Genomic DNA, 27,157 nt, shown 5'->3' on the forward strand with positions numbered 1-27,157 from the left:
ACAACAAAGAGGCAATATGCGCACAGCAGTCAATTTGATCCTGACTATAGTGTATCCAACAAAAATAACGCTTGGCATTGACATGCCTGTGATGCATAGGTCAAGAACAGTAGCCTCTTGGCAGGTCATATCAGTGACGGTTTCACATTCAGTGTGATGCCATGGAAGTCATGTGTCAAGTCGCATTCCATGCAGTTGGCATATACAAATACGGGTAGACTCGAAAACGTACTTAAAGGCCCAGTCGAGTTTCAGGAGGAATTTTTATGCAGCGACCTGCTTCTACCTAAGCACACAAATGAAATTTTAAATGTGTTTTGCCCACAACTTCAGCCCTGATTTGCACAACATCATCTTTAGCAGGGTTGCAGTCACGAGTTAACTTTTTTCCCATACAGCTTCCTTAGGCAAGCCCAACATAGAACTGTCATTTCGGATACATTTTTATTTAAAAAATAATATATCTCATTTAGTTCAGACGCGAAGGACGCTGTGCCCTCGTGATATAATAATACGCATCTAAACGACAAACAATGATTTTATTCAAGAGCAAATCACTAAATGAGATATATTATTTCGATTCTAACTCGTTACCAAGGACTTTAAAGTACATTCTTGACGGCATTCGTAAAATATTTGCCCGTTTTCAGTTGGTTTCTTTTCCAGCGCGCCGCTATGCCGCTTGACGCTCTGACGTAATAATTGTGCCGTTAGAACAGTGTATTGTTGTATAATAATTCAGTGTTTTCAGCCTTCTTTGTTTAATAGGAAAATGGATCGAATCGTGTTAGAATACATGTTTAAGCCAAATATTTTCTGTGCCACTGGTACTTATCCCCAGAGAGAATCCACCCTACGGCCTTGATAAGATGACTGCCTTTTCTTAGGATTAACATATCTGCCATCCTTTATAACAGAGCTATACAGACCTGTACATGTACTTAAATAAACCAACTGAACCACTGTAATAAAACTGACCGGTCGCTTATACTTGTATATCTGTAGCATTCCTAACCACAAATGTAATGCATCAATAACTTTACATTACAAACAGTGTATAGATAAGAAAGTAAAGTAAGTTAAAATCAAGTACAGGTTGTTTGCAAAAATATCGTTCTCTGTTTTAGTTATTCATAGGATTTTTATCTTAAAATGTTTGTTTTTTCTTAAATACACCGATTTTGCCACTTTTTTCAGTTGAAATTCATATATTTGAAACTTCCGTATAGTGATGACATTATATTTTTACGGAAATTAAACATTTTTTTTTTCAAAAATATACCCTGGCCTAGATTAAATAAGAAAAAAACATCTTGATAAGAACAGATACAAACCAGTTTCTGCTGTAATTAGTTAACTTACACATTGGTTTATATGAGATTCGAAATGATTTGGGTATTGTTTATATACTTAATGAGAATTTTGCATTCAAAATGTAGCTAGAAGCATATGATAGTGTCCGAAGTTCTTTTTATAAATCGTGATTTATAAAAACACAAACTTCCTTTTAAATTTAACATATTCCTTCAATTGTAGAAATTGGCACACGATGATCTGAGGTTATTTTCGCTGATAAAAAGCCAATCAGGTATGTATAAAAAGCTTTAGAATACAAATGGTGACATCATTACATTGAAGTACGCTAAAAACATTAATTATATCTGTTTTTATTTACTTTCCGACCAAATAACAGCTTTCTGAATTTGATGTGCGTAACCGTATTTTGTTCAGCTTAAACATTGTAACATGATTTTTGGGGCCTCCGTGGCTGAGTGGTTAAAGTCGCTGACTTCAAATCACTCCCCACACCCTCCTATCGATGTGGGTTCAAGCTTCACTCGGGGCTTTAAATTCTTCATGTGAGGAATCCATCAAGCTGGCTTATGGAAGATCGGTGGTTCTAACCAGGTACCTGCTCGTGATGAAATAATACACGGAGGGACACCTCGGGTCTTCCTCAACCATCAAAGCTTGAAAATCTCCATATGACCTGTAATTGTGTCGGTGCGACGTTAAACCTAACAAAATAAAATAAATAAATAACATCATTTTCGTAAAGTTTGCTTGGTTCAGTTAGTAATAGCATGAAAGTCTTAATAACCAGTTTTATACTAGATTTTGTCTAATTCAGTTCCGGTTCTGGTACTACTATTCAGTCGTAAGTATATCAAAAAATTACAAAATATGTTGTTTTGTTCTTAAGATAAATGTAGCAAAACCAGACAAACATTAATAGTCTGCATACTGATTTCTAGAGAATGAAACTGCCGGAACAAGTAACGGTCAGAAGAATTACGAGGAACATACTGGGACAGAGGTGAATTCTGAGAAATCATGCGAAAATAACGACGATGAGGAATCATGTGAAGATAAAGAAAATGAGCATATAAAGGTTCTTATTTTTCCATTCTTCTTATTCTTTCCTCGTTAAGTATGATTAATGTTATTCATACAGGTATACATATAATATTTCAAACGGTTAGTTCATGCGATGTCTGTACGGTTTTAAAAAATCGTACGAGTCCACCAATTTTAGAATCCTTACTGTCTCTGTACACTCGTAGAGTCTGGTCACAGTACATACGGGACCCGTAAGATCTTAAGAGGATGCAATCGTAAGATATCTGTGCGGACATCGCAGACAAGTTGTAGTACAGCCAAAGCTGTACCTCTTGTAGAAGCAGTTTTATGAGTATTATGTCATTTTTGGCACGAGCCTGGTGCAGCGCGAGCCGCAAGTGCATTAGTCTGAGACGATGTGGCTCCATTCTATACCACGCCTCGACAGTACTTAAAATATATATTCCTATTTTGATACCAACTAGAGTCACCAAGGAAGACTTACGGAGCCCTTGCGGCGACCGTAACACCCTGCGAGCCCAATGCGGACATCGCACATTCTTTATATTGTACGGACATCGAACATTTACCCTGCGATAGTCGTGCGAGAATCGGCAAGCCTCGCAGTTTTCCAAATCCGCACAGACATCGAGCGATGCCCATACGAGCTCTTCCGGGACCCGTCCGGTTCCCTTACAGGGCTCTTGCGAGCTGCGAGCTGCGAGCTGCTTCCGACTTCGAGAACCTCTACAAGCTCGTAGAGAGCTCGAGAGCCCGGTGAAACGTTTTTATCCAATGCCAGAGTTCTCTACGAGTTCAAAAAATCGGTACGACACTCGTACGAGTCAACTATGTCTGTACCGGGTCGCCGTACGAGTTTGCCAAATTCAACTGAAAACCTACTTGTACGAAGCTCATAGCGTTCTTGTGACCGGTATATCCGAAGGTAAAACACACCATAGTGAATCGAAATGTTGCGAATATATCTTCAGGCAAGGCGAATGGCATGGTCATATGATTTATGTAGAAAAAATAATTATTGTTTGTGAGTCAGTCCTGTACAGTATTAAGTATCATTTGTTAAATTTGCTGACCGGACCTACAAAACTAAATACTCATTGAAATTGAATTAACAAAGTTTTAATCCAAAAAAAGTATAAGCAAACAATACACTAAACGAAATAAAATACATTGTTTAGATTTGCATCAGTCTGACCCAGTCTGCCTTTTATACCGCTGTATTTAAATGTTGTGTGAATATATTTGTTTATAATAATAATATTTTTGCTATAGAGCTCTTTGAAAATGTCTGTAAGATTTAAAATTTACACACGTGTATAATACTGCTACGACAGCTTTAAACAAAGCTGGTATTTATTACTGTTGGTAATTTTTCACAAGATTTACACTTATTATCTTTGACAACAGCATTATTCAGATTTTTATTTTATTTTATTCTGACGATACTTTTTACATCACCGAAACATGTTTTCGTGACAAAGCTTTTAAACTTTATACCGGTAATATTGATGGATTAGTATGTAAAATAAATGTGATTGATTGAATTCCGTAGTGGAAACTTTAATCATTTCAAATTTTATACGTTTGAGTGTTTATATCGTTGTAAATTCTGTATACTGCGCTACTGTTATTTTTGTAGATACTGTGTATTTATATTTACATAGAATAGTATTATACTAGTATCACATTGAAAATAAGCTGTATTTATACTATGTACCCTTAAGATATCACCTAAAACTCAGAACGTTAAAATGAAATAGTTATTATATTTTTATTGTAATTATTATTACTGACACTGTTGTGTGCAACATTTTGTATGCATTTACGTTTGTTTACAGAAACTGATAGATGAATTGCAGTTATTGGATGACCAAATAAAGAAATACGAAAGTCATGTGCCCAGGCGGTTGAGCGGTACGTCCACGGACATCGAATGTATTTGTTTCTCTTATGAATTCTATGTAACTGCTGACAATTTGCATTGCCATATTTACGAACAATGAAAACTTTAAACAATTCGTTCACCTTATACGAAACATTGTTAGATGACATAAAAATAAGGGAAGCAGAATAAATTGTGCTCTTGTTGAGTTTTTCTTGTTTTCTTAAACCTTCAATGTACTTGTTATGAATGTTAAATGTTCAAGTTATTTCACGTCTGATCTATATAATTGTTAGATATTTGCGTTAACCAATCGTATATTCATCAGCAGTAAAAACCCCTTCGAAAGTCCGTTTCACAAAATATCATTTATTTCCAATTTTAGCGGATAGAACTGTTGAAAACAGAAATCAAAATCGAAAGATGACAAGAAAAAACTTTCTTAGTATTGGTTCGGAATCACCCAAATTCAACGTAGAAGATCTTAGTATTAAGGTAACTATAATAAAAACCATTTATTTTTATCATTAATATCTATGATTGATATTAATCTCACATTAGTTCAAGTTTTCTATTGGATTCTATATTGTTACCGCATCGATATACTAGCAAAATAAGTTTCAATCTGTATCACACTAGTAGATTCACGCATTCAGACTATAGTGAAATCAACCGGTCCGGCGAGTTAGCAGGTGACGACTGACACAGGGCATAATTAGGCGCCTAATAAGACAAACGAAGGAGGGTGGGAAGCTTAAATACATAATCGTAGGTTTTACTAATTGTTAATGTTATAGAGGATATTTGTTTGTCTTGAGTGAATATGGAATATATCTCACTGAGAAGTGAGAAAATTTCAGAAAATGTGAAAATTTTCTCACTTCGAGGTGAGATATATTCCATATTCACGAAAAACAAACAAATTTTCTTTTTATTTTATGCTCAATTACGTTAAGATGTGCATTTTGCAACTATTTTAATCTCAGCGCGGGAAACAGACGCGCGTAAACAGACATGACGTCAGACGTGCTGTGACGTTATAAAGAGGCATGCAACATAAAGTTCCATTTTGTTTTAGTTTTTGCTGTATAACGGTATGAAATTCTCTTTAAGTAAAATAATTTGAATCGAGAAATATACTATAAAGAACAAAGTGCGACTACAATTTTCATCCTGTTTTAAGAAAATAATTTAAAATTCATACACAATGTGATGAGAGGGCGGAGCTATATCTCTCACAGTGTGAAAATATAGATTTCATATTTTCACAGTGTGAGTGATGAGATATGAAAATATTTAACTGATAGAATACAGTATTTCATTAGTTAGCATAAAATAAATACATGTATTCTATGAACAGTTGAAAAATATTCATGATGATAACATTTTGTGTGAATATATTTTGGCCAAAATTGTTTTTAGTCCAAGATAGCGGAAGTCGATAAGTCTGTTTTGGATCGCCAAATGAAATTGATATTTCTTCATTTCACTACGAATATTCGCTTTTTTTAACGGCATGTTTAAGTTTGTTTTAAGTTTACCGAAAATGATGTTTTAACGTCTGAAATGCATATTGAAACAAATACATGTAGAGTAGATGGCAATATTAGATAAGTAGGATGAAAATAACTTAAAGAATTGTTAGGGGTCGCATTTTATTGTGTTTCTAACACTAATGCTAGTCTAATATAGCCACATATTGTACATGGACTGATAGTTATTATCAGAGTTATCATTAAATTTTAAGGTATTTATATTGAAAGTTTTAGACAGTTTTTACATGCGTAGTTTTTATTTAAATGTTCACATAATGTAATGTCACTTTTTTCCTCTTTCTGCCAAATTAACAACAATGATTAAACCATTTACATCATCAGTTATATTTACATTTTTTTCCAGTTTTTAAACGTTCTCACATGCATAGGTAAATTAAATGTTATTTCAATTGCTTTTCATTGACGGTTATGACCAATATAAAAAATTTCAGTGTAGTTTTAAGTACAGAATTTTTGCTTCACTCAAGGCTATGGCAGTGGCAGTGTTTTGTTTTATTTAGTACTCTAACTAGGAAATATCGAATGTAATCAACCATTACAGGAAAGAGTCTAAGGCAATACTGTTTTTCGTCTTCTGGTTCCTAGCTGTTGATTGACAAGCATTGTGAAGCTTTACAAACATATTACCTCGATTTTTATGTTCAGTCTAAAACATATGTTTAAGGCATGCAAGTTATGTTGGGCATGCATGTCAGTTTTTGTCAAAGTTCTGAATTCGTTTAAAAATAATTATCTAAGATGACTTAGTTGGATTTCAGGTAGCAAAATCCTTACATTAGAGAAGTAAGCGTAAATTAAAATGTTGATGAGTTATTGTCACAAAAGAAGTCCTCGATCCTATCCTGTCGTATATTAAAGTGACCCTCACGTAGCTCAATAAAGGAGTTGTGTTTAATCTTGTCATGTTTTCTTTAGTAAATATTTTCAGATGCGACCTATCTTTATTTGAACAAAGTATATAATTTTAATTACCACATGCTAAAATCTGGAAATGTTGAACAAATTAATAGTCTGTTGTTACTGACTTTTGTTTGAAACACACAAAAACAGGCCGGACATAAACGAGTAACATTTAACTCGTGCAAAAAATATTAAAAATATTACCATATAAGACTAGATTAAATGAACAAACATAGAAATATCAAAATATGTAGATACAAATTACCTGAATGAAATGTTTGCCTTTATCAAAATAAATTCACAGCACTTTTAAGGTATTTACTGCAATTTTTTACCACACGAACATTGTAGAAAGCATGTCCAGCGCTGCACTCACCGCTGAAAGAAAATCCTGACAGATACAAACGTCCACGGGGAAAAATAAAGTGTTGGTGGAATATATGTTTGTTTGTCGACTGCCTTACATTGCAAGTAGACATAGTCGTTGCGGATTGGCAGTTAAATGTACGGATTTATTTACTAAAACCAAATCATCCTGCTTGTTCAACTTTGGCACTCAATGGTAAGACCTATTTACATAATTGTTTATGGTATGTATTCTGGGATTGTAAAGAGCTTTCCTGCAGAAAATGTAGGCACAGATCCGTTTGAACAGTTTTATTTCAGTCGAAGTGTGTTATGATTAAGGTATTATGGTTATGGGTTGTAATGATGACAAACTATTTTAAACAAACAATGAATAAGCAAATACTCAACAAAACACACGTGTTCTCCAGCAAATAAATGATAAAGGCTTTACGGAAGTAATGTTCTTAAGCTTTGTTTCATTTCAGAACATAGAGTTATCGAACGAAGTGATAGAGAAGTAAGAAGTCCACAACTGCAGACCTATATCTGCCCAGATGAAAGTGGTCTGGAGTCGAGTGACGTCATGGAAGATTGTCATGTTAAACAGGTTTATTTTTACAGTATTATAATGTGATATAAATAACATATACAGTCAAACCTGTGTTAAAGACCGATTCTGAATAGAGTCCACTTGGCTCTATAGGCCACATCTTTTGTTCAAAGACTACAGTACACAACCAAAGAAGATCATCGGACATTTTTATAGGCCATCATTTTAAGAACAGCATGCTGAAATGATTAAAAATTACATTAAAATGATAGAAATATAAATGAAATGTAAATGTATACAGATACATTAAATTGCACTCGTCAAGTAGAATAGAAACTATAGCTAAATATTACTAAATTCAGCTGATATAAAAGAACGTTAAAGTGCAGTGCGTTTTGAAACACGGTCCCATGTTCGTAACAGCTAGTGCCACTTCTTTCCTTCGTTTGTACGCTAAAGTGTCGGTATGTCGTTAGCACGGGCCTCCGCGGCTGACCGATTACAGTCGTTGACTGTGACTGTCCGTTCTTTGGACATCAATTTATTTCTATTATTCTGATTGAATTTCTTCTTCATCTTTTATGAAGAAATGCTCTCGTAATCTCGAAGGACGTTCTCAAGATTCTGGAATACACTCGCCTTTGTCAATAATTTAATTTTGTTGCCACGAATTCCGATTCTTTTGACAGACGAAACACTTGCAAGTAGGCTATCATTTTAACCAAATGTTTGAAATTAGTTTCTTGAGTGTACATTCAAAGCTAGGAATCTAATAAAGAAAGCTTTGCAATATTACTTTGGATTTGTTTGAAAATAGAAAGAAAAGTTTTCTTACCAAAACCTCTTAAGTCCCAATTGCTTGAGTTTGTTGAACATTAACTATGAGTTACAAGTTGATGGTAATATGGAAATTATTGCGCGTTTGATGCGTTTGTAAGTTGACAAATACTGAAGGTGAAGAATAGTCAAGTTAAAATATTATATATTATGTTTATGAAAATGTATACGAACTATTTACAAACATGTCTATGTTTTAAACAGGAAAAGTGGGAACCAAGGATGCCTTTACCTGAGAAATTGTCATACAAGGACATATCTGTAGCTGTTAGTGCAATGAACTCTAAGGGTAGAGTTTGGAGAATGTTTAAACCCTTCATGGTGAGCAGAATGGTTGAGTTAGCTTTATTTAAGAGATGTATATGTTATTAGCTTTGTGTCGTGTCGAGAAACAGGCACAGTGAAATGACATCACTAATGACATTTTACAGATAAGTATGGAAATAGTTACCTCTCCAGTCCCATTGCAAGATTGCAAATGTGTAATATTTTGGTAATACTTGTATCAATTTCGTCAGCAAAAAGTAAAACTTAGTGCAGAGCGCGACGCACTTTTTCATTTTTATGCATAGACCTATAGATCACTAGAAATACACCTTCAATAATACAACCTGTGATGTACTCTACCATCTATTCATAAATTTGACAATTTGTTGTAAGCAAAACTCCAGTATCTTCACCATTTAATATTGAGTGATATTTCACATTGGACTTGTTAAAACTTGACTTTTTAAGTAAATAAGCTAACACAACGTCTGATGCGGTGAAGCAGATGTATATCATACACAGACGGTTATATTATGACTGTCTTTAGTTGTCAAAACAAAATATGATAATTAGTCTAAAACCGTTTTTTTTTTAAATTTGTTTTCAAAAGTGTTCCTGATAAATGCTTGAGGCAAGAACATCGTTGCGGTTACATGTGCACATATCATTTCGAAACTTCAGTTATTGAGATAGTCATACAATCCACGTTTCTAATATATCTGTTTGGGCTATTTGAAGGACTTCAAATTATTGCTTATTAAAATTATCTGCTTTTTTTCTGTCTTTGAAAAGGTATGTATCTGTATACGTTGTTTAATATATATATTGCATTGCAATAATAGCTACTGTAGTGTGGTGCTTACAGGAGGCCGTGGGATATGAATTGAGCAACTTTATCCCACCTACATAGCATAGTAGGGAGAACGCAGATCTATGAATCGTTAGGTCAAGAGTCTGCACCCCGGGCGAGGCTGATATTATAATAATTTTAGTCGAAATACCTGTTATTGTTTAGACTGATAACTTTTGTCAGAATTGTATCTACAAAGCAGCAATACTGCATCCATCAACTAGATAAACTATGCAAAAGCGGCTGTAATTTTGAGAAAATTTACATTTAATGTATTCACAACTAGGAACAAATATTATTTATCTGATTATATGACTACCCTTTGTGTCACTGAGACAATTACCTATTTACAAATAATGACATTTCGATATAGGAAGTAAGGCCGAAACGTAAATTAGAAAGTGTGCAATAATAAGTACTATATAAGCGTTTCCCAAACCGTCAGATAAAAAAGTGTTAGTGATCATTTTGTCAAAAGAAATGCTATTTCATATGGCAAATGGAATCCCAGCAAAATAACAAAAGTGAAACTTTGCGGTAAACAGAATTTTCAGGATCACCAAGACTACTTGGTATTTGGCTTTCGTAAAACTTAAAAAGGTGCAAAATAAAGACAAATGAATAGACATAAATCTTAAAAAAAGACTACACATTTTGAAATATAGTACTAAACAATACGATAGCCGTGCAATATTCCCTTGAAATCAACACATGTACAGAGAAACAAATGATTGTTTCTGTATTTTCTTAGACTGACATGGGGGGTCATTTTGTCCTACTTTCGTGTTTATCGCTTTTCCGTAATCGGTCGGAAATTCTTCGGGATCACGTGATTTTAAAATTGTTTCAAACGAATATCCATTTAAGACGCGCAACAAAATAACTGTATTTCCATGATGGTAATTATGCACGACTTGCACGAAAATTATGAGATGTACAAAACTTAAATTTAAAATTGACAGTGACATATATTAGGCCAAGACAATGTGTTTAATGTCTAAAATCTTATTAAATTAATGTAGCCATGTGTACATAAATAAGTGTATTTAGGTAAATTTCAATCATACTTTGTTTCTGCAGTGTAAGACAGTTACTCGTTTATATTCTTAAAATTATACTGAAAAGAGATTAACTGAAAAAGTTTACAGACGAAGTTGTAAAAGCACTTTTATTCGGGAAGGGCCTGAATTGTCCTTATGAAAACTTGTAGTATAGCTGTATATTACCTGTATTATAAGAATGATTTTCATTAAGTTTTTGTGAGTTACAAAATTGTTGAATTCCATGTGCTAAGTTTGTAAACATCACGTTATCGTTTGGGTATATGATATATTTTGAATCTATTTATAAATTATAGCCTCGTTTCGGAGGATTCTTCCGAAAAAGTCCGAAGATGCTCGACGGGTTCGTAAGCAGTCGGAAAGCATACTTTCGGTTTGACATAGGCAACATTTTTTGTTTATTTGTTAGTTATTCTTGAACATATTCATGACTATTTGGTCAGAACCGATGCAGTGGGCCATATTTTCAGTAAATAGGAAGTCTCAGCTACAAACTCTGGTTTTCATATAATACTCGTTCGGGTTTTAGTAACGGACCTTTAAAACACGTAGTTAATAATTTCATAAGACATTGAAAAACAAAATAAAAAAGCGATCGCTATAGGTCATTTATGACTCGTATAGTAAAGTTCATGCATTTATAGATTTCATAAAATTCAAGTTAATATATACTTCCTTGTTTTCAGGTTTGCCTTTTCATGACAACCGTTTTTGGGTCAGGTTATGCAGCCCAACCTGACACAGATGTGTCAAACACAGAAATGGTACAGTCAAAACAGTTACTTCGTACCAACACCTGTAACGACGTAACGCTCTATAATTCAAAATCCACTTGTCAAACAAATGACGAATCACTTAGGCTTTTGATTGACTTCTGTAAGTTCAGGGAGCTTTGCCATACAGATGAAGAGCCAGTTTGTATAAATGCACAAGGGACAGGGGTATTCGTATGTTTGAAGAAAGATTTGAAATGTGCAAAAGGTATACTTTTTATTCTTATCTCGTCTTTAAAAAAAATGTTTAATTCTTTTGATATAGTTAAGTGCATGTCAAAACCGTAAAGCGTTCATACATGGCATTCCTCCAACATGTCCTCATGTCTTGAATAATTTCTAGATGTCTTAAAATAAGCAATTTTCACTCAGATATAGATTATAAATTTATCTTATTTTATATAATTTTGCTGAAAAGTAGCTAGCTGTAGACAGAGGTAAGGTGGTACCCGCATGATCAACAATTTAAAGAAATATTTCTTTATACTAATTAGATTGTAATACTTGCGGTACCTGATGCAGAATGTTACCGACCGACTATAACAACGATTTTTGTTGGTTACGCTCTTTCACCCTCCGAAGAGTATTCCAATACAAGTGATATATTTAAGCAAAGCAGAAAAGTATTTTAGAACTGGGTTTGGATAGGCTTTGAGCTCATTTTTTTTTAAATCGGGTTTCTTGATATCCTTCAGTAGCTGAACCTGCGGCTTATTTCACAGAGATTAGATTTCTGGGACCTTTGGTATTATAACTGTCGCTAAGGTCTATGAATTTGCCATTCTTTATATATGACATGAATCTTAAATAATCAAAACTCTGATAATTAAAACTGTCTATGTATTAACATATTTTACATTATTTTATCTCTATTGAAAAAAATATCTGGTATTGTTCTTCATTAAATATACTATGTAGAGGGAGGCTCGAACTCAGGCAACATCTGAGTCGAAGTACACTCCAGATTCCTTAATTGCATTCACTAAATGATTAGTTTATAACAATTCTGTTTGCTGACATGTGATGAGCTTGAAATTTATTTGAACTTCTTTCGAATCTGCTTCCCGAGAAGACCAGTATTTTAATCATATGAGAAGAACTATAGACATGATTCTAATTGGGTTCGACAATACAAACTCCTGACTAAACGGACAACACCTTAACCACATGGCAATTACTCCCACTCCTATAAATGCACCATGAACTCCTCATAATATTTGATATATATATGTGTGTGTGTGTGTGTGCGTGTGTGTGTGTGATTGCGTGCTTGTGTGCACGTGTGCGTGCGTGCGTGCGTGCGTGCGTGCGTGCGTGTGTGTGAAATAACTGAATGACTTCACATGCTCGCTTAGATTTTTGTTAAGTTTAAATGAAAATGTAACAACATCTAAAACAAAATATGTAACTATATTTTTACATGTATATCCCCAGTGTCAAAGACCCAGAAGGCTTTTCGTATTTGAATTGTCCTTCCGTCATACTCTCTTTTGTGCTAAACTCCTATCATAGTTTTCATTTAGTTCAAGTGAAACTTGGTATATATCAAAAACACGGATGGAAATTAGCATATTGTTTGGATATTTATGTCTGATTATTTTTTCTTGAGTTCATTTTTCCGGACTTAACGATTTAACTACATCCAGTGTATCCTACTCTGACATGTATTAGTTTCCACACAATTCAGATGCCATCAATATGGAGTATATGCTACGTGGATATGTACATTAAGATGGTACTCCCATGTCAGATCGTTTTTTTAATAAGCCAAATTCTGGACTTTATAATTTTCAAGGTTTGTTTGGCATACATGTCGACATCGTTCTTGTTAAGAATCTGTATTTTTCATCCATTTATGTGTAATACCTGTATTGCTCTATTTGTAGGTTATCTGATGACAGCTGTAATGGATGCAATGAATCCTGATTTTGTTAATCTGCAAGTACAAAAATGCCCGAAAGGCACATTTCAGTCACACGAATCAGACTGTATCCATGCTTGTTATGACACGCATCGGGACCTTCAACACATGAGTGAAAAGTACATCGTGTATTCTGAAGGTGACAACGAATCACCTGCCGAAGTGTATTGCAATTACAGAGACGGGTATTTCAGTAGAGAAGGTGGATTTCTTCTTGATTATGATTTGAAAGAGCAGTATAACCATTACTTCTGTGTGCATACAAGTGACTATCAGCAATGTAAGGCAACACAATATCCTCTTCCAAGTAAGTGGTGAACACACTTTTTATGTCTTAAAATGATTAAGAGACAATGTGTGTACACGAAGTGCAACACTAGAATATGTAGAAACAACCTGAATGGGCACTGGATTATTTTAAGGCATGTTTACATGTATGGAAACTGACGAATAATGCGTAGTCAGCAAATGTCAGGATGCCAACGTGTTTGTGAAGTTCATTACTTTTATATTAACTAAGTTTAATCTTAAACATGTGCATATTTTTGTTTCAATGCTTAAATGAGTTATTGCATCACTGTAGGTAAAACATCATTCAATATATACTCAGCGTCAATGAAAAGTTACCACTCCATTGACCCTTATATTTTGAAAATCGCACTGAACTGTGTTAAAAGCACAACGCGACGACGTTTTGACCCAACTGAGTAGTCACTGGTGTAAAGAGTTGATAAATTCAATGAACTGCATTTGAGTCACGGCCTGCACATGCAAAATGACTTTTCGAGCAAAGTCGACATGTATGCAGCTTTTATCGCAAATTATTCATCTCACTTGAAAGTTAGCCGATAGACTAAGAAAAAAACGTTCAAAACCAGAATATCTTTGCTAAGAATGGCATATTTAAGGGACGCTCAACGTCATCAGGCCATTAGCATGGTTGACGCCGGACTTAAAGTTCGTGAAATTTGATGTCGTATAGGCTGTTCTCACCTTACAAACATGAAACTGGCAAGGAGACATAATCAGACAGGGTCTGTGTGTGATATACCGCGCACAGGCCATAAAAACGTGACGTCAATAATGTATAAAAAATAATGAGGTATATATAGGTGGTAACTTTTCAGTGACGCCCAGTATACTTTAAAGCATTTCTTTTATTATTTTTCAATTAAAGACGGAACTTGCACGGGATCATGTGAGGAAGGATATTTTAGAGACGATCACGACGGCTTCAGCTGCAAACCTATTCAAAAGTAAGATCTTATTATGCTTGGCAGAAAATATATTTCTAAATTTAATTTTAGCTTTTTAATCTACTTACTTGTTACTGCAATTTACTTGAGATAGAGGAATTTTAAATCTGATGAATTTCTATTGTCTTATTAATGAGTAAAATTAATGCACATAGTATTATTATATAAAATGTGTGCTTGTAATAACTGTGCTCTTTTTTCACAGGCATAAAGTACATAACAGTAGCTTTGTGACTGAGGTCACTTCTGGAAATGGCAACGGAGGTACATTCTGTATTGTTTCTCATACTTGAGATTACTGTTCATTTACTGCTTTTTCATTAGGCGTATACCTACCATATTTGTAGGATTTTGTACAGCAGTAGCAAACATAAAATTTGTCGATTTAACTCATAATCAATTCTTTGTGTTCCTATATCGTTTCGCCGATCTAGAAACACTGAACTGTATTTGTATACTGTTTTTGTATGTTTTAGTGCGAACGATTAGTTTGAGCTGTGTAGGATTCATTTATACAAATATTGCAATATGTGACTGGCTGGATTTTTACCAGTTTTGTACAATATTTGATACATAATATGGTTGAATATGGTTAAAGTGGACAATATTGTGAAATGCATATGTATCAGGAGTAAATATAGCGAATCTAGTACACTAAGGAAAACTGCTAAACTAACTGTTTATAGACTAGTACAGTATACTCAACATATGGGAAAATTAGACCCATCGATTTTTCGCACGAGTGAAAATATTTTATATAGCGCAAAGAAGGAGCCCTTTACTTTATTCAAATTTATGGGAAAAGTATTATAGGTATTTTAGCTTTGCAAACGATGTGATAGTATTTAACGCATTGTCTTTCTTATGAACATTTTATTTTTAAAATCGATTAATGGTCTTTTTGGCGTATACTTTATGTCTGTCTATCTACAATTAGATATATAGTAAAATAGGGATAATTTGCTGAAATGTCTTCTGTTAAACAAAGAATAAATGGATTCTTATTTGCCCTTGAAGACCATTGCAAACGACTTAATAATCTATATTCATTTAGCTACTGTTTCATATTAACTTCACTTTTACAGGTGAAGAAGAAAATGGTATTTTTTAAGTATTTTGCAGATGTGTATAGGTTTTTTATCGTTATGGGAAAGACTCGAACATTCTCGTATATTTCCGTCAATTCTTACGGAATTTAAGCTCCTTAACGGTAAGACTGATTTCTTCTCACCCGCTAAACTGCACACGTGTACGGATTTATAAATTAGTGGACGCTCCATAATATGATTTTGTATACAACCAATAGTCAATTTCAAACAGCTTGAGGATCGAAATTTAAAATTTCAAAAAGAAAAATTTCGAGTTTGCATCGAATTTGGATCTTGCTCGAAGCTCGAAACTGAAATGTTCAGTGTTTTATTCGAGCATTGAACATCGAGTCTGTTGAAAATGGAAATCTTGAGGAACTGATTTCGAGCTTGAATGAAATTTCGAAGGTGTAAGAAGAAAAAAGACCGTTAAAAGTTTCAAACGTTGAAATTTGAGGCGGTATATTTTGGGCAAGTTAGAAGTAGAAGATCGAAATTCAAATTTTCGGAAGGATGGCGTTGAATTTTGCTTACATTGAATTTCGCACCAACTCGAAAAACGAAATTCAAATCAAAAGAAATTATCGAAATTCGAGGCAGAATTAGAATTACAGCCAGCAGGAAGATCGAAAATCAAATATTTTGAGGGGAGCAGTGGTCTAGTGGAGATTGTGTCGGCCGTTCAACCCAGGGGTCGTGGGTTCGAGCCCCATTGGGATCAAGATCATGACTTCTCATATGACATCAGTACTGGATTTTATCCAGGAAGTTATCTCGAGAGTGGTTACAATAAGATTGAAGCTTTCATCACAATCGAGCTAAAACAAATAAGTATAAACTAAACTAAATATTTTGAGCTAGCATGGATTTCTAGTCAATCGGCATTTTAAAGAAAATTTAAATTGCGATCTTTAAACTGGCTCTTAATTCAATACCTGCTTGATATTCAGACTGATAATTTCACTTTGATTTTCGAACTTGTTCGACACTCAGTGCTAGATTTTCGAAACGTCGATCGAGCTCGCAAATAAAATTAATGCAAGATCGAAATCCAGCTGTTTAAAAATTAATCCAAGTTTTAAATTCGGTTGCTTTGAAAATTTGAGCAGGCTTGAAATATAATACCGGGAATAATCTATTAAGATTTTTAAAAACTTGAATTTCAATATATGTGATCTTGCACGATTTTTAATCTTTGAATTATGATCTTGAGCAGATCGCAGTTTCAGCATTATATTGACATTCGGCCTATCAAAATTTGAAGTACGATTTTCGAGCTGGCTCGACACTAATTGCTTGCTCGATATCTGACTTTAAAGGAATTCACGACATAACAATAAATATGCAGTTATTTGATTACACAAAACACTAATTAAAACCACAATCATGATCAACCAACAAAGTATTATAAAAGCGAGCTTCCATCTGATTGTAAGATCATAGTAGGAATTATTTTTGCAAAGTGATTGTTCGGTTTAATAATAATGTGTTTCTTGAGAATATCGTTATACAGGTATTCCGATTAATACACCAAATACCATTTAGGTTCCGATTAGTTCCAATTTATTTGTAATCACTGTAAATTAGACTTGGCAATATTGTTTAACGGTACATTGGCGAAGAAGGGATTACTTGTTAGACATCGGCTTAAAATACGGAGTAGGCCGAAAACTACCGAACAGTCTCGACAGCAGATTTACCTGGCCAAACTTATTATCGGCTTTTGTGGCGATTTTCGCGATGGGTCTAATTTTCCCATATGAGTGATAGTCAGTATTTTTGGTCAATCTGGGCTGTTGTGATGACTTAATTATCCTATTCATTACTGGTCCATTTTATAATATCATAACTGATACAGCATAATGTTATGATAACAAATCAGCAAAACTTGTCCTTGATGCAATCGCTTTGGAAGAAAATATATTAGACGCCAAAAATTCAGAGTGCTTTAAATAGTTTTTTTGTTATTACTTTTTTTTACTTTCAGAGGGAACATCGACCACTAACGCCAATGTTGATTATGATCAGAATATATCAACACCGATGGTAATCGTAATAGGTAATATTAATTGGTTTTTCTGTGCAATGCGCACACTTTTAACATGTCCAAAAATTTGCTTTTCTGAAGTACTTTTATAAGATAATTATGGCTATTGTGCACCTGTATCTTAAAAGTTCGTTAAAGTGTTAAGCCGCTGGTTGGCAACAAACGCTTAAATTCTTGCTAAAACATGTATTTAATTACAAAAATGTCGAAGAGATTTGAATTTCATTTAAATGACTGTTGCCTTGTTCTTGTTCATTTAAAATTTGTTTGTTCTGATGATGTATAATACAGATGTATATTCAACGAAGATTCAACCGTTTAAATATACGAGAAATATAAATGTTCACAACCATGGCCGTAACGACTACTGCCTTATTTGCTTCTGTCGAATTTCTTTTAATCATTAGCACTGCTTTTGTACAAAAAAACCCCAAAAAACAACAACAAACAAACAAAGAAAACGGATTATTTCATGACCTATTCTATTTTTTCTCGGGGAAGGCTCTGAACCTTCACCCTGGAACACACTCTCCATCACTTACTCTTTTCTGTCCAAGTGTCGAAAGCATTTTGCATTTAAGAACCATGAACCTTTGCCTTTGTTATTTGCCTCTGTCAGATCAAGCCTCTCGCTATTGCCGTGACAACTATCACAATTGTTCATAAAAACATGTATTTGCATATATTTAATGAATGTAGAAACTCGGAGAATTAGCAAAGGAGCTCGGCCTCCAAAAGTTTGTAGAGTGGAACTGATACAACCTAAAAATGCACTGCTATGATTTGAGCATGTGCATATTGTCAGGGTATAAATGAGTTGTGTCTAGCTAAGGGCTTAAGGACGCTCGCTACAGTTTCGCATTTTTTTCTCAATAATAGATTTTAATGAAATGTTTTGTATTAAAAGATCATGTTATGATGTATTGAAAAATGAAATAAAAATACTAGGTCACCAGCTTTGCTTCAATTTAATTTGCCCCTAGATATGGTGCTATTTTTAACATTTTTCAAAATTTCTATAATCCTAAAATATATTTCAGTAAAGTACAATAATCAGCATACATTTGATATCTAAACATTTTTATAACGGAAAACAATATATCTATTTGAAACATGCTCAGAGAAATCAAAAGAAAATGATTTATTAAAAAAAGGAATACTTGTTCAGCAAACCCAATGGCTAGTTTTGCATATTTTTGTCAATTTTAAGTTGGTACTTCTGCTATTTTATCGAGTTTCACATAATAGAATTTAATCAAACTCTGCACATACCTTTGGTTATGTCTACCTAATCTAAAACAAAAAGAAAATTGATAGGTCACCATATTAGTTTTCGCTTAAATCAAATTACAACGAGGTGGGGTGTGGCGGGCATTTATACAACGCAGGTTGGTACGAAATACTCTTTCAGTGTTTGAGCAAATGACTAAGAGAGATATATCAAATCATCAAACGGCAGATTTCTTAATAAGCGGATTTTAAGGTGTTTCTGAAGCATTTTGATGCCATAGAACGATGAAAGTTTCCGCTTTTCTCCGAACAAAACCTATAGTTTACGAATACGGATGTACGGTATGGGTACGGTACGGGATTAGAAACAGCTGTCACTCAATGCAGAGTTGGAGCGCCGGTATAAATTACAGACTCCAGTATATGTCGGATTGATGCAATTTGAACTAAAATACTTTAAATGTATATATTTTGTAACCATGGTGATACTTACCCTGTACTCTAGTCAGTATATTATACATATTATACATTAAATGCATGCGAACATACAATAATTTGCGAATTTTTGCCGTACGCGACATCAGATAATCACTTCCGGGCATGCGCAGAAGACCGCTCCAACTCTGCAGTGAGCTACATCGATTAGAAACACAACCAAATTGGCACGGTGTTGGGGTAAATATCAACCCGTTCGGAAAAACTGTAGCGAGCGTCTTTAAAACTGCATATTGCTTTCTGGATAACCGCTTTCTATGTTTTCAAGAGAGTTTTCAAAACTTATAGAAAAGCATAACTATTAAGTGAATTTGTGAACACATGTACATGTTTTAAAGTTTGTCGAGCCCTCTTTTCTTCTTTTAAACTCTATAATTATTATAAAATTTTGGAAAGCTGTTTCTCGACAGGTAATAGATATTTTCAAAGGACATCAACAAATCCCTTTCACAAGAATGTTTCAACGAAAAGGCCCTGTGTAGTCACGGTGCCATTAAATGAAATATGCCAAATTAAACAATTTATCTAATTTTTCATCGTTCAGATTTTTTGTCTTAATAACAACATTTTTATTTAACTTTTATATTTCTAAATTTTAAAGCTTCGCAAACAGGAAACGTGACTTCCCATGTATGTATATTTACATTGAATGGCATTCTGTCAGAATATGGCCCCTTTTTCACTCAGGAAATTTCATTCTTTTTGTTTTCATGTTATTGTTCAGATCCGTATGAAAGCTTTTAATGACGCATAATATTGCATATTAAAAGCATTCTGGGCCAGAAAAATTTTAAACAACATAATATTTATGTGCATGTGTATATACCGTTTATTTGTCGGAATGAAGTTTTGAAGCATCTCGAAATATAGTTTTTAGCTCACCTGAGCAATGCTCAGGTGAGTTTTTCTGATCACTCGATGTCCGTCGTCTGTCTGTCGTCTGTCCGTCAACATTTGGCTTGTGTATGCGATAGAGGCTGTATTTTTCAACTGATCTTCATGAAATTTGGTCAGAATAATTACCTTGATGAAATCTAGGCCAAGTTTGAAAATGGGTCATCTGGACTTAAAAACTAGGTCACTAGGTCAAATCAAAGAAAAACCTTGTGTATGTGATAGAAGCTGTATTTTTCAATGAATCTTCATGAATTTGGTCAGAATGATTACCTTGATGAAATCTAGGCCGAGTTTGAAAATGGGTTATCTGGGGTCAAAAACTAGGTTACTAGGTCAGTCAAAGAAAATACTTGTTTTTGCTCCAATTTTAATGATAATTGGTCAGAATATTTTTTTCCATGAAATCATTAGGTCAAACATGTTTACACTGTTATGGTGTATTATGGTGTGTTTCTCAGTTGAGCGACCTAGGGCCATCTTGGCCCTCTTGTTTGTTTTAGCAATCATCAAGCAAGGCAATGATAAAAGGTGTTTTATGAGTATTGTTTGTGCACTTAAGTACTCTGCGAAAGCAATTCAATATAAATACATACATGAGCTTCCCGACTGGGAAAAAAGGTTTCCGATACGGGAAGCTTTGAAATTAAGAAATGTAAAATTAAAGTTTAATTAGGAAATATCAAAGACATTTGAACGGTAGAAATTAAGATATATGTCTCAAGTTTACAAAGATGTAATTTATATATTAATACCATGCATATTCTTATGCACCTGGCCATTTGAATAACACAAATAAAAAGGAATACTTTACTACCGTAAATGAAAATGCAAGTTAGTGTATTTCTTATATTTAGTATCAAGTTTCCCGTTCAGGAAGTAGGGGAAAACCAAGTGGTTGATTTCTTTAACGGGAACATTCCCCTATTGTAACAGGCATACGACTGATTTTGTTAATCTTTATTGTTTAACAAATAAATATGTCAAAATATGTCACTATTACCTGCGAATATATCTTTACAGTAGTTGCAGGAGTCTTTTTTCTTGCTATTGTGTTTGCGTTTGTTCTGCTGTTCCGCAAGTACAAAGGTGAGTTATATTTTTTTTAACAAGCAACATTCCTGTATAATAAGCTCGAAATGTTATTTATAGATTTTGAAATAAACACAACCAGAACCCGCAAATATTTTGAGTATTCATTCAAATGCATTAACGTTAAGATTTGTCTAAAACTGGAACAAGGAACTTGATGTCAACTAAATGAAATCCTATTTTAGAATCAAGCAATACATGTACTGGCATCTACACAGGAACTCGGCTGAAGTGTATGGCAGGTATAACGTAGGGAATATCTTCTATCGCTCGAAAACAAACCTCTGTTGTCTAACTTTTTATTTGAATTATTAGATATTTGTTTACTTTTTCAAATTGTAACCATTCCTAGATTGAAGCTAGATCCTCAAACATAAGCTGCGAAATTCCGCAGTCCTTCAGCTGACGTTTAGTATGGATACACATACCCAAATAATCAGTTTTATTACTACAGCTAAATATGTTCTACATTATATAATACTATTCTTGAGTCTTTTATTTTCTCACTAATAAACCGACTGTAGAGTTGATGTCCTTTGATAAACAGACAACGTAGAAAATATCTATCAGATTAATTTTATAAAAAATGTTAAAAAGTCATTATTGCTTCGAAAGTCATTAACCGAAGTAACCATCTGAATTTAGATTCAACATGTCAATTACACAAATACTTGTTTGCATCTATTCTTCAGGTTATACTTGTACGTTGCCATTTTGCAATAGAGAGATACGTGCAGGGAGTGACATTGGTAAGTAGCAGAAATATGCATGTTGATGTCTCCTAGATCAAGACAAAATACTGGGTCTACCTTTTACAGTTATTTATACCTGTACGAAATTTTACAGCTGTAAAAGACCAGTCCTGTATTTTTGTTCACAATTACAGTCATGATTATTTAAAATTTACACCTGTAGCTTTTATATATTAACGTTGGTTTTACAGCTGTAGATTTCAATTTACAGCTGTAAAACGACTGTAAAACAGGTCGAATTATGCAAATGAGATACAACTGTAAAAAACTTATAGCTGTAAAAATGAAAATGTTACAGCTGTAAATATGCCGAAAAGTTACAGCTGTAGAAATATTACAAGTGTTGAAAAAGAGAACATTATTTTAAGGGACGAAAGCAGAGGTACAAACAATTTTAGGATGAATTATAATTCTCTATAAAGCAATTGCTAAACAAATGGAACAATAAATTATCTAGTAAATAAAGAACAATATGAAATATGTTTATACATGTAGTATAGCAAATGCAAAATTAAAGGGTAGGATACAAAGCAGAAACCATGCATCATATCTTGTTTATAAAACTTTCTTTGTCATGAAAACATATGACAAGCTTGTAATTATTTCTTTTAAACTTATCAGTTTCATATCAAGTGTAAATTGTTAATGCATGTGCTTAGGTATCACCATTTACAACTGTTTTCGATAATTAAACATTTCCACTTACTCCATAAAAGCTAACATTCCAACATTTTAGATGATGTGGTGTCTCTGTGAATTTCAGATATATCCCGCCAAAATGCATTAAAGATTGCTGACAATACTCATGTTTCCCTCCAAAAAAAGTTACAGCTGTAATTTTGAGACATGACCATTTTACAACTGTAACTTTATATTGTAATTTTGCAGCTGTATTTTTGAGATCTGCATGTTTTACACCTGTAAATTTCAATTGTATTTCTGGTAATTTTTCACTTACCTGTACGAAATTTTACAGCTGTAAAAGACCTGTATTTTTGTTCAAAATTACAGTCATGATTATTTCAAATTTACACCTGTAGATTTTATATAACAACATTGATTTTACAGCTGTAGATTTCAATTTACAGCTGTAAAACGACTGTAAAACAGGTCGAATTATGCAAATGAGATACAGCTGTAAAAAAACTTACAGCTGTAAAAATGAAAAAGTTACAGCTGTAAATATGCCGAAAAGTTACAGCTGTAGAAATATTACAGGTGTTGAAAAAGAGAACATTATTTTAAGGGACGAAAGCAGAGGTACAAAAAGTTTTAGGATGAAATGTAATTCTCTAAAAAGCAATTACTACACAAATAGAAAAATAAATGATCTAATAAGTAAAGAACAATATGAAATATGTTTACAGTATAGCAATTGCAACATTAAAGAGTAGGATACAAAGTAGAAACCATGCATCATATCTTGTTTATAAAACTTACTTTGTCATGAAGTCATGAAAACATATGACAATCCTGTAATTATTTATTTTAAATTGGTCAGTTTCAAATAAAGTGTAAATTGTTAATGCATGTGCTTACATAAGTCATTTTACAACTGTATTCGATAATAGAACATAATAGCTAAAATTCCAATTTTTTAGATGATGTAGTGTCTCTGTGAATTTCAGTTGTATCCCGCCAAAATGCATTAAAGATGGCTGACAATACTCAGCTTCCCTCCAAAAAATGATTACAGCTGTAATTTTGAGACATGACAATTTTACAGCTGTAGCTTTCAACTGTAATTTTTTACACCTGTATTTTTGAGACTTGCATGTTTTACACCTGTAAATTACAACTTTATCTCTGGTAATTTTTCATTTACAGGTCTTTTACGGCTGTAATTTCAAAATACAGTTCGCTTACAGACGTTTTACAGCTGTAAAACAGGTCCTATTTTCGTACAGGTACAGGTCTTTTACGGCTGTAATTTCAAAATACAGTCTTTTACAGACGTTTTACAGCTGTGAAACAGGTCCTGTTTTCGTACAGGTATATGAACATTGCTTTCAAATATACTAGTATTTATTCTGTTTTGTTTAATATCAAGTATCTTTTATTTAGGTTTAAATGAGTTTTGTAACACAATGAATCAACTATGGAAATATTTGTTAGAAGTAAAATGGGTTCTTAAAACGAAATAATTATATTCAATTATTCTGTTTTTCGTTTTTGAATGCGTAGAAAGATCGCTAAATCTGTTCATATATTCAATTTACGTACAAGTTTAACCTCTAAGTCTTTTTCTTAGTTTATCATCGTAGTTTTGCCACTTTGGAATTCAATCAACCTTACTAATTTAACGTTCTTGGATTTTAACGCAGCACATTTGTTTTCACTGACCACACATTTTTTTCACTGACCACAATGACATATGACATATCAAAGTTTGACAATCCTGGTAAGAGTATGGGATCAAAAGTAATGCCACTGGCTATTGATAACCTCTATTTTTAGCGCGAGTACAAAATTCACGCCTTGCGAGTGTTCCTCGTTGTAATAGCGTTCAATCGACGTATAAACTATACATGTAGACACAATATCTCGCTCACAATTCACATTTGCACAAACCCTACTCGTAGGCGGTTAGGCAAAATGGTTGGTAAAAGTGTAAAAAATGCGAACGAAATTAGGTCTTACATTAATACTTGCGCTTCACTCGGAAGAGGTTCAAAGGACATTTATGCTGACATATGTGCTGTTTATGGTAGTAATAAAATGTCCTTTTCCACAGTTTGTAGATGGGTTAGGAAATTTTATGCAGGCATGGAGTCTGTCAAAAATGCGCCTAAAACTGGTCGACCTAAGTCTGCAAGTAGTCCAAGGATTGTTAAAAAAATCAAACAATTAGTACTTTCTGACGCAAGATATACTTCTCAGCAGATTGCGGACATGGTTGGCATTTCAAATCCATCTGCGTTGCGCATTCTGCGAAATATTTTGAAATTGAAGAAGAAAAGTTGGTTCCGCATTTGCTCACTGATGAGCAAAAACGCACGAGCGTTAAGATGGTGCGCAAGCTTTTGAAAAGGTTTCCAAGATACGATCAAAAAACATTCATGAATGTAGTAACAGGTGATGAGTCTTGGATACATTTCTTCGAACCGCATCGAAAAATTAGTAACTGAGTATGGTTCACCAAATATGCCAGAAGGCCATGCATTGCCAAAAAGATTGCAAGTGTGAAAAAGGTTTTGTATGCCATATTTTTCACTATTAAAGGTCTTGCCATCCAGGTTCCTGTACCTAAAGGCAAGTCAATGAATGCCAAGTTTTATAAGAAAAAAGTTCTTAAGAAGCTTCTCAAGTACTTCCAGAAACGTCGACCAAAGACTGGTATCCGAAGCATCCATTTGTTACATGACAATGCCTCGAGTCACAAGGCTGGGATTGTGACGTCGTTTTTAAATGAACAGGGAGTATATGTTCTAGAACACCCATAACCTATTCTCCGGATCTAGCCCCCTGTGACTTTTTCCTTTACCCTCGTCTCAATAGAAAGCTTTCAAGCAGAAAATATACATCCCGCCAAAAGTTGGGGGCCGCCATATTTAACCTCCTTAGTGATATACCTGGAAAGACTATCAGAAAGTTTTTAAGGATTGGATCAAAGGATTGAGACGTTGTGTATCTGTCAAAGGAGATTACTTTGAATGTTTGAAATAAAGATTTTCTTTATCCAAGCTTTAGTTATCATTTAACACCATTGGTTGCATTACTTTTGATCCCACCCTCGTATAAGGCTGCATTGGCAAACAAAGCAGAAATTGTCTTACAAAATATGTACATGTTTAGCCAAGTTTTGTCCGCATTTACAATACAAAAGAAATATACAATCAAGAAATAAAAGACAAATATAGTTGTTATTAAAATCATACAGATATATATGTAGGGTCAATACTGCTCTTGTCCTATTCAATATCATTGAAATCAAATAGACATAACTTCAGATAGAACAAATAGACCTTTTTCATACAGTTGATACTGTTGTATGTTTTATATAAATTTATATGCTGCGCTTGATAATGAAATACCATTTAAGCTGTAATTCGGTAAGAATACATTTACTTTTTAGCTCACCTATGCTCAGGTGAGTTATTGTGATCGCTCGATGTCCGGCTTCCGTCTGTCTGTAGTTTGTCGTCTGTCTGTCGTCTGTTTTCTGTCAACATTTAGCTTGTGTATGCGATAGAGGCTATATTTTTCAATTGATCTTCATGAAATTTTGTCAGAATGATTGCCTTGATAAAATCAAGGTCGAGTTTGAATATGGATCATCTAGCATTAAAAAGTAGGTCACTAGGTCAAATAAAAAGAAACACATTGTGTATGAGATAGAAGCTTTATTTTTCGATTGATGTTCCAGAAATTTGGTCAGAATAATTGCCTTGATGAAATCCAGGTCAAGTATGAATAGGGATTATCTGGGTTTAAGAAGTAGGTCACTAGGCCACTAGGTCAAATCAAAGAAAAACATTGTGTATGTGATAGATGCCGTATTTTTCAGTTGATGTTCATGAAATTTTGTCAGAATGATTGCTTGGATGAAATCTAGGTTGAGTTTGAATATAGATCATCTAGGATTAAAAACAAGGTCACTAAGTCAAATCAAATTAAAACAATGTGTATCCGATAGGGGCTGTATTTTTCAATTGATCTTCCAGAAATTAAGTCAAAATGATTGCCTGGGTGAAATCTAGGTCGAGTTTGAGTATTGGTCATCTGGGATCAACAAGTAGGTCAATAGATCAAATCAAAGAAAAACATTGTGTATGCGAAATAGGCTGTATTCTTAAATGGATCTTCATGAAATTTAGTCAGAATGATTGCCTTGATGAAATCTAGGTCAGTTCGAAATTGGGTCATCTGAGTCAAAAAAGTAGGTCACTAGGTCAAATCAAAGAAAAACCTTGTGTATGCGATAGAAGCGGTATTTTTCAATTGATCTTCATAAAATTTGGTCAGAATGATTGCCTTGATTAAATCTAGATCGAGTT

At 33.8% G+C, this 27,157-nt stretch overlaps 1 protein-coding gene across 3 annotated transcripts in view; it reads left to right on the plus strand.

Moving 5' to 3' along the window:
- The window catches only part of LOC128552945 (uncharacterized), a 46,932-nt gene that overhangs the window by 11,954 nt on the left and 7,821 nt on the right, over nucleotides 1-27,157 (plus strand). Inside the window, exons 3-16 of one of the 3 annotated variants that reach the window (XM_053534027.1) lie at nucleotides 1,537-1,588; nucleotides 2,256-2,392; nucleotides 4,200-4,296; nucleotides 4,629-4,738; nucleotides 7,051-7,261; nucleotides 7,533-7,654; nucleotides 8,639-8,755; nucleotides 11,299-11,593; nucleotides 13,272-13,613; nucleotides 14,484-14,562; nucleotides 14,768-14,826; nucleotides 17,638-17,709; nucleotides 21,340-21,405; nucleotides 22,101-22,157. In XM_053534027.1, the coding sequence (XP_053390002.1) occupies nucleotides 1,537-1,588; nucleotides 2,256-2,392; nucleotides 4,200-4,296; nucleotides 4,629-4,738; nucleotides 7,051-7,261; nucleotides 7,533-7,654; nucleotides 8,639-8,755; nucleotides 11,299-11,593; nucleotides 13,272-13,613; nucleotides 14,484-14,562; nucleotides 14,768-14,826; nucleotides 17,638-17,709; nucleotides 21,340-21,405; nucleotides 22,101-22,157 (1,816 nt within the window). Of the gene's footprint in view, nucleotides 1-1,536; nucleotides 1,589-2,255; nucleotides 2,393-4,199; nucleotides 4,297-4,628; nucleotides 4,739-7,050; nucleotides 7,262-7,532; nucleotides 7,655-8,638; nucleotides 8,756-11,298; nucleotides 11,594-13,271; nucleotides 13,709-14,483; nucleotides 14,563-14,767; nucleotides 14,827-17,637; nucleotides 17,710-21,339; nucleotides 21,406-22,100; nucleotides 22,158-27,157 lie in introns of those variants that run through there. The other 2 variants (XM_053534028.1, XM_053534029.1) reach the window with 2 other exon arrangements.

The sequence above is a fragment of the Mercenaria mercenaria genome, unplaced genomic scaffold (assembly GCF_021730395.1).
Source record: "Mercenaria mercenaria strain notata unplaced genomic scaffold, MADL_Memer_1 contig_3316, whole genome shotgun sequence".
NCBI classification, from domain to species: Eukaryota; Metazoa; Mollusca; class Bivalvia; order Venerida; family Veneridae; genus Mercenaria; species Mercenaria mercenaria.